This window comes from Limulus polyphemus, unplaced genomic scaffold (genome assembly GCF_000517525.1).
Source record: "Limulus polyphemus unplaced genomic scaffold, Limulus_polyphemus-2.1.2 Scaffold1216, whole genome shotgun sequence".
NCBI classification, from domain to species: Eukaryota; Metazoa; Arthropoda; class Merostomata; order Xiphosura; family Limulidae; genus Limulus; species Limulus polyphemus.
The window spans coordinates 184,713-193,089 of record NW_013666826.1 but is presented as its reverse complement, the minus strand read 5'-3'; the positions used below and the strand labels follow the sequence as shown (position 1 = coordinate 193,089).

The 8,377-nt window shown below is 36.5% G+C and overlaps 1 protein-coding gene across 1 annotated transcript; it reads left to right on the top strand.

The window, feature by feature from the left end:
• Positions 1 to 1,695: 1,695 nt before the first annotated feature.
• LOC111086586 lies at positions 1,696 to 7,231 on the top strand. The gene is made up of 2 exons (XM_022389964.1): positions 1,696 to 1,840; positions 6,572 to 7,231. Exons 1-2 carry the CDS (start codon positions 1,838 to 1,840, stop codon positions 7,211 to 7,213), a joined length of 645 nt encoding a protein of 214 aa, XP_022245672.1. The 5' UTR covers positions 1,696 to 1,837; the 3' UTR covers positions 7,214 to 7,231.
• The last annotated feature ends 1,146 nt before the right edge of the window (positions 7,232 to 8,377 follow it).

Here is an 8,377-nt window from a genome sequence, read left to right as displayed (position 1 = left end):
TATATTATACAATTTTAATAAAACCTTCGGTACAATAGAGCGTTTATTTTATTCGAGAATTATATGAAAAGAGAGTAAGTTTTTGTAACCCTACACATGGGGGAGGGGGTCAGCCCCTTATTACCTTTTAAACACATTTTTTGTTACCTATTTATGTTTCAGGAAACCATGACTGTTTTTACAGGTTTCTTCATAACATGTTATGGTAAAAATGGCATTAAAAGCATGTCGATAATTTGAAAGCTAATGAAGTCATACGACGTAAATATTAGAGTAAGTTCGGATACATTTTCAATAATTATGGTTTTATGATCAGGGAGCCGAGCACAGCTTTATGAGATTTTGTAGTTAGCGTCCTGTTAACAACAACAACAATATATATTTAAAAAAATCGCGCTCCGCTTTTTGGAGCCGTGGGTGCGTTTTATGAGTGACAAGAGTTATTCAGTGTAACAATAGCAGCCCAGGAGTTGTCGGTAGGTGTTGTTGTATAGCTGACTTCCGTCTAGTCTATCACTTCAAAATTAAGGACGGCTAGCGCAGATAACCCCGTGTAGCTTTGCACGGAATTGGACAAACAAACAAATACACTGTCTCCCAGGGGCGTCGTTATATCTAACAAAAAGATTCGGGGCTTAGGCCCTAAAAATAGCTACTACTCAAATAAACTACAATGCAACTTATTGTAGTTAATGCAAGTTAGATTCTGAACACTACGAAATATATCCTCTTCACGGGCCTAATGGTCGGGTGCCCATTGACGCTTGCAATGTTACATTCGCAAGTCTTTCTAAGATATATTTAACGATATAATCCGGGAACTACTGATAACACCATACTTGAAATGAACTCGTAAAGATTAGAAATACATCAATACTGTATCACAGAAGTTAAAAAGAATTTGCCTTTAAAACAACGTGTTTTTTTTTATTCAGATAATAGTTAGGTTTTCCTGCCTAGCGTGCACAAATATCACCGGGAAAAGTAACTGTTAGGCCTCGATTTTTGAAGTTGTTTCACGATTTGTGCACACATAGACTAAAAAGAGGACGCTTTGAGGGATGGAGTACACAGGGGGTCGTTTATAAATATTCACATCGGTAGAGTTCTTCCTTGTTTTCCGGAAAACGCCTTGACCTAATAAAGGCCCTATTTAACCCAGTCTTAGTGATATATTGTTGATTAATTTATATTCAACGCGCGCTGAATAAAGTTTTGATTGCGTCAAGATTTAAACCTTAAAAATCCTCACTGTTAACACAAGAGAATAATGAAATTAAACGTTAGTGCTTGTATTTATTAAGTATTTTAGATTTGTTAAATTGGAAAAAATCACGGTTTACTCATAATTATGCATTATTGGCTAAATCAGCTCGTCACATTATTAAGGGAAGGTAGTTACCTTGACGAAGGGTGGATATCATATTTGTGGCATTTTAGAAATTTAAAATATATCAAAGAATTATTTAAGTTAAACCCGAATTTTTCAACACTTAATCTTCCTTCGAGATCCCCGCTTTCCCCATTCCTTCTTTTTATTTATGAACAAAACTGGTTCTAAAACGTAGCACGTGGCTCACGACACCGGGAACAAAGGATACGTGCATCTTCGTTCTCTCTACTCCCTTTCTCCCCTCTTAGTTACTACGACCTCGACTACAACACAAAACTAGTTGGGTTTCTTTATAGTCGGCTATGTAGGTCATGCGGGAAGGAGGCATATAAAATCAAGAAACTCTTTAATCTCCAGTCATTTGAACGAGAAGAATACCTGTGTTAGTACTGACCACAGGCCCCCTCTGACCAAGACGATTAAGGCGCTGCGGTTCCTCTAACTATGGTTCGTAAAAATTCCACATTTTATTTAACATATATCTACAGCTATGGCCAAAATTTTAGCAATGATACATAACAAAAAGAAAACAAATTATATGAACATAATTTAGATCTTTTATTTAACTTCGTTTGTTTGATGTTAAGAGCGAAACTACACAATGGGCTATCTGTGTTATACCCACCACGAGTATCGAAACCTGATTTTAAAGTGTGAGCCCTCAGACTTGCCGCTGAGCGACTAGGGGGTATTTAATATCACTTAATCAAAGAAAACTACCAAATTATATCGTAAAGTCTACCGGAAGCCATAACACTACTACTTAGTGTTTGCGGTGCATTCCATGTTTTTTTTTATTTATTATTATTATTTTCTTCTTTTATCCTCTCAAAAACAGACTCAAGGGGACGCTGAAGAGTCGAATTATTCTATTAGGTTCTTCGATGCACCATTTTAAATTATTCAGTACGTTTCATCTACTTTACGAAGCTACATATAATATTAGAGTAATATAAAAGTTTTTGCCCATAGCTGTATAATCGCAATACGATGTAAATATTAAACATGTCGCGCGTCTAGCCAAATTTGTCTGTAGTGTTTTGTTATTTTTTTCTATACAACAGAACAAACCATTTTGTTTACATGCTAAATACGATGATTAAGAACTGGTTCGGAATTTTGTGCTCAAGCCATTCGTTTATGATAAAAACGTTATCCTAAAAATATCCTTAAATTTCAAAGGAAAAGTTGTTTGTTTATTTGTTGAGTACAATGTGTTATCTGTGTTGTGCCCACCACGGTATCGAAGTCCGGTTTTAGCGTTATAAGCCTTCAGACTTACCACTGTGCAACTGCAGGGCAAAGGGAATAGTTTGTTTTGTCCCAAGTTTTACAGAATAACTTCTACTGCTTGTTTGTGAACATCTTCTCTGACGGCGTATGACATTTAGTAATGTGTTACACATATAGTTATCCTAACTTTTTACTTGTCCTCAGAATCAGAGGTTCGATCCCGTGGCAGACACAGCGCAGTAGATCTATTGTGAAACTTAGCGCTAAGAAAAAACAATAACCAAAACAAACACTTTCTTAGCGCTAAGTTTCATAGTTTGTAACATTAAATTTTGTTGTTTGATCCCCACTGCGTTAAAACAAGCGAGTGGTCATTCTTGGTTGTTCACTTAGATGATTAACGTAACTGACCATCTAATAAGTTTGCTTTCAGGCTTAATAAGAAGACCTTTGGTATAAAACAATGAGATGACTGAAACGTTGACCCTGTATCTACTGCTTTTTCCGTCAAGTATCATCAACCATATCTGTGTATTTTCATATTTTATTCGTGTTGATGCCAGTAACTTTGTGCTAACATAAAAATTGGTTAATTTAAAAAGAGCAAATGACAAATCGTGAACTCGTGAATTAACATTTGTGTCGTGTTTCTAGACACGCTCCGAACACAAAAGTTGCAGAAATAAAATACCAAGTGACCTGAAATGAAAGTAGAATTTGAGAAATTAGTTGAATACAAAACAAGTAGTGATTGCAAACAGGTTTGGTTTTTAGTTCGTAAGTTAAAACGTGTTCAGAAGCATTTGTAAAACGGGTCACTTTTAAGTCATTTTCGTATCATCGAGTGCCGGGTGTGATCAGTGGTTAGTACATCGGGCTACGTACCCAAGAGTCCAAAGCTCGCGACGCAATGCCACTGAACACGCTCTCCACTTTCAGGTGTGGCGCGTTATAAAAGTGACAGTCATTCCCGATATTTGGTTCATGGAGCCCTTTTAGTGTCACATATTTTTGTTTAAAATTAAGTCAGCTATATTTGACTCCTAAGGATATCTGACCTAGCCGATTGGTTCATGGGAACATGAGGTATTATTCAAATTTTCAAACTCTGTTGACATTTGGAATGGCCTGATGGTTCGGACATTCGAATCGCAATCTGTGAGTCGAGGGGTGAAATCTCAACCCCGAACACAGTCGCCTTTTCATCTGTGGGAATGTTATAAAGTGACGGTCAATCCCATTATTCTTGGTAAAGAGTAGCCCAAGGGTTGACGGTTGATATGTTAACTAGCTGACTTCCCTCTAGTCAATCACTCAAATTAGGAACGGCTAGTGAAGGTCACCCTCGATTAATTTTGTGCAAAATTCAATAAACAAACGAAATTAAGTTCAGTTTTATTTGTCGTATCACCAAAATCGTCCAGATCAATCAATTTTACATATTTCCAGCATACCATGTAATAAATGCATTGCAGCCGTTAGAATAATGCTCGATTAAATACTAGCTATGGTTAGGGTTACCAGATTTCCAGAGTAAAAAAAATGGGACATTTTTCTCCACACCGAGCGACACTGTAACATCTCTAAAAACTGTTTTAACTACCAAAACACACTTTGTACCGTTGCTAAATAATCCGGTGTTTATTACACCAGTTTTAACAGCACGGACAAACTAAATTTGTTGAAATCTTATAAAGTTAGAAAAATAATAAAATATATAACAAAGGTGCCAAGTTGTTTTTACTCTGCTTGAAAGAAAATGTTGCTTCTCCTTGTTCTTTGTCTTGACATTTCAATTCCTGCGGCTGCCCAATGGCAGGTTAAGTTAAGAAAATATAGCTGAAAGGGTAGGGTGGGGGTGTATACTGTGCGATTTGCCTTTGTCAAGTGATTTTCTAATTACAATTTAAAAGGCTTGGTTCTGAATTTCGCGCAAAGCTACACGAGGGCTATCTGCGCTAGTCGTCCCTAATTTAGCAGTGAAGGACTGAGGGAAGGCAGCTAGTCATCACCACCCACCGCCAACTCTTGGGCTACTTACTCTTTTACCAACGAATAGTGGGACTGACCGTCACATTATAACGCTCCCACAGCTAAAAGGGCTAGCATGTTTGTTGGGACGAGGATTCGAACCTACGACCCTAAGATTGCGACAAGTTAAAAGATCTGAGTATAATTGACAAACTGTAAATATCAAACTCTCATTGAGGTACAGAGAAACTAGGTCGAATTATTACTTTTACTAATAGAAGTTTGGAGACTGGATAATGAAAACATTGAGGTACAGAGAAACTATGTCGAAACTAGGTCGAATTATTACTTTTACTAATAAAAGTTTGGAGACGGTTTGGAGACTGGATTATGAAAACATTGAGGTACAGAGAAACTAGGTCGAATTATTACTTTTACTAATAAAAGTTTGGAGACGGCTTGGAGACTGAATAATGACAAAAAAGTTATTGTAAATGTACGACGTTTCGACAATATTATGTCATCCTCAGTCAAGCCGTCTCCAAGCCTTTTTTTCTAAAAAGTGGGTTCGTCGTCATCAAATTCATATTACTTTTACTGTTTCTGATCGGGGCAACAAAAAAAGGGGGGGGGGGATAAAAACTGCGACGATCCCAGTTTTACCGGGACATCTGATAACCCTAGCTATAGTAAGTGTGTTGAATTTTTAGTGTCTTGTAATTTATTTGTTGTTGTTTTATTTTTCAAGTCAGTAATGTTTCACGTTGGTTGTTGTCACTTCTTGGAAATGTTGTTGTTGTTTTCAAAATATTAAAGTAAACCATTTGCGTTTAAAATATGATAAACAAAAAAAATGAAGAGAAATCTTGAAAATTGATGTTTTTTATAGCAATAATTCATTTGTTTGTACGCTTAGAACTCTTGTGCAAAGCTACACAATGGTGCTTTGTTGCACCTAATTTTGAAATGACAGACTAGAGAAAACGCACCTAGTTAACAGCACCTACCGTCAACCGTTGTCTAACCAACTGATGAGATATTACCGTCACTCTTATATCAAATCCATGGTCCCAAAATACTGAACATATTTAGCGGCAACAGGTTTCGAACCGTGAATCACTAGATTCGCAATACGGGCACACAAATCACTAGTCCACAACTGCTCCGAACTAGCACTGACATCTACAGTGTTTCAATTATATTTAGACACAACAACAACAATAAACTTCGAATAAAGAAGCATTGAGAATCAAAAAACCAAAAACAAACATGACACGCTTGTATTATTAAATTTATAGTTTTAATCTTTTGGAAGCATCGAAGTATTTCATTATTATTCTTTATTTGAATTAAAATTGTTCATATTTCACTTTTACTTCCTTTCAAAATTGTTCCTCATTGGCCCGGCATGGCAAAGTTCTGGCCTCCATTACTGCTGGGCCCGGCATGGCCAGATAGTTAGGGCGCTCGACTCGCAATCTGTGGGTCGCGAGTTCGAATCCCCATCCCACCAAACATGCTCGCCCTTTCAGCTGTGGGGGCGTTATAATGTGACTATTCGTTGGTAAAAGAGTAGCCCAAGAGTTAACAGTGGGTGGTGAAGACTAGCTGCCTTCCCTTTAGTCTTTCGCTGCTAAATTAGGGACGGCTAACGCAGCTAACCCTAGTGTAGCTATGCGCGAAATTCAAAAAACAAACAAACTTATGAAGAATTTGAAAAATGGTGCAGAATATATATATAAAACACCACATTTAGTTTATTAAAGTACAGTATATATCTTGCATCTTTTAAGTAATCGAAGTATTTTATTATTTATGTTAATAATTTTTATAAGTTGTTTTTCTTCTTATTCTCCAGTTCCAGATGTCTAAACCTTCCGTACAGTTTCTAGTTAATTTTCAATAAAACGGCGCCCTCAGGTGGAATAATATTTTCCATCAAAGTTACTCACTCCAATGTTATTTTACTTGCAGCGGCCACTTACGGTCTTTGCTGTCACCACTTTGTTTTGTATCCTGACCCTGGTACTGTCGGTTGATGCAAGGCGTCATCGTAAACAGAACAGAGACAAATCAGTGGATAACTTAGAGGAGGAGAGAGAGATTGTCGAAGATGACGAGGAAAGCTCTACTTCTCAAGCAAAAAAATCTCTAACTAAAGACAGCCATTCGAACGGTGACCGGGATTCTTTTGCCTCTGCAGACGCAGAAGAGAAAGAACCTCAAGAAAATAATCAACCTTATACAGGTCCATTTAACGAAGAAGAGCAGGCGAATGGCAACAGGAGTAGGTCTCGTGGGTTAGTCCGTCCTGGAATACAGCTGTTTCGGCGGAAAACCCGGAAACCCTTGCCTACACCTAATATTTCAGCAATATTGAAACCTACGTTACCCTCTTTCCTATCTCGTTCAAAGTCTAAGACCAGTGCTCAAACGGACTCCCCTGAAGAGGAAAAAGAGAACACATCTCAAAGTTCCGAAACAAAGTCCGATGAGAGTCAGGTCACCACTTCTCATCGACAACGCCCTGAAGCCCCTGGAAGACGTAGAAAAAGGCCTAGAAATAAAGGGCGCTTTTCACGGCGCCGTAGACTCGAAGCCAGAACAGATGAATAAACTTTAATTTTTTTTTGCTTTATTCTCCAATTTTCGTTACAGATGAACCTCAGAAGAGACTTGATTCAACTGGTTAAAAAATTTGAAATTTTATTCATTTTCAGGTGTTCTACTGTATGGACAAGAAACACTGTATTTCATCTCGTAGGTTTATACATGTAGGCCAGTGTAAACCTGTAAAAATTCTCTGCTTTGTACGTTCTCTATTTTAAGACGTGTTTAACATTTATTTTTATTTTTAAAATATATGGTTAATTGGCTATATATCAACATTCCCTGGGCAAGTAACCACAAAAGAGCTAATATTTTTTCTTAATTTAAAGAAAGAAAAGCATGTCTTAAAAATGTTTTATTAAAAAAAATACAGACAATTTCTAAACAGCTGAAACACTTACCGTTATTTCACTGTTGTACAAGGAGCAGGCTCATACGTCACAAAATACCGAATACGTTAATTCGCGTTTACCGTAAGTGCGAAGGGCCAATTTTTCGAAAATCGAACGTGAAAGCAATATGTAGGCCTAATATTCATTCAGGTTGATACATTACATAATCAGTTGTAGGTGTATAATGTTATATTAGAGATATAAGCCGATAACATTTAAGGTATTTTTGTAATCATTCCAGAGAATTATATTATTATTACCCATAATTAAAGCTTTCTCATAATAGTAATAATAATATCACTATTGTTATAGAAACAGGGTGAATAAGTTTAATAACAAGAAGAAGAATAAAACAAACTCCAGTCCTAGTGACGGAAATTTTCGGAACATCGGTCTGTCCTCGTTGTTCATCTTAAACTGTAACATTGTGTTAAAACAACCATATTTACAACGTCTTTCAGATATTCATAAATAGTCTAAAGTCATTACTCAATAGTGTTCGTTGTATTTCGTTTAAAGTTCACAAAAATAGCCCAACATACGAAGCTCTTCATGGAAATAAGGGGGTTAATGGGTAATTTTTTTTGAAAGAATGATACGTTACTTAAATTTAAAAGTACATCTTTAAAGTGCTTTAAAGGTCTGTAAACATTTTAAGCTTAATATTGTTGCTCTATAACCAGCATTAGAATTGTAAAAAAACAAAAACAGTTTAACAATTTTAAGACCTGAATTAACAAGATACATTAAAGAAATAAAGCAAACGTTTAATAATACA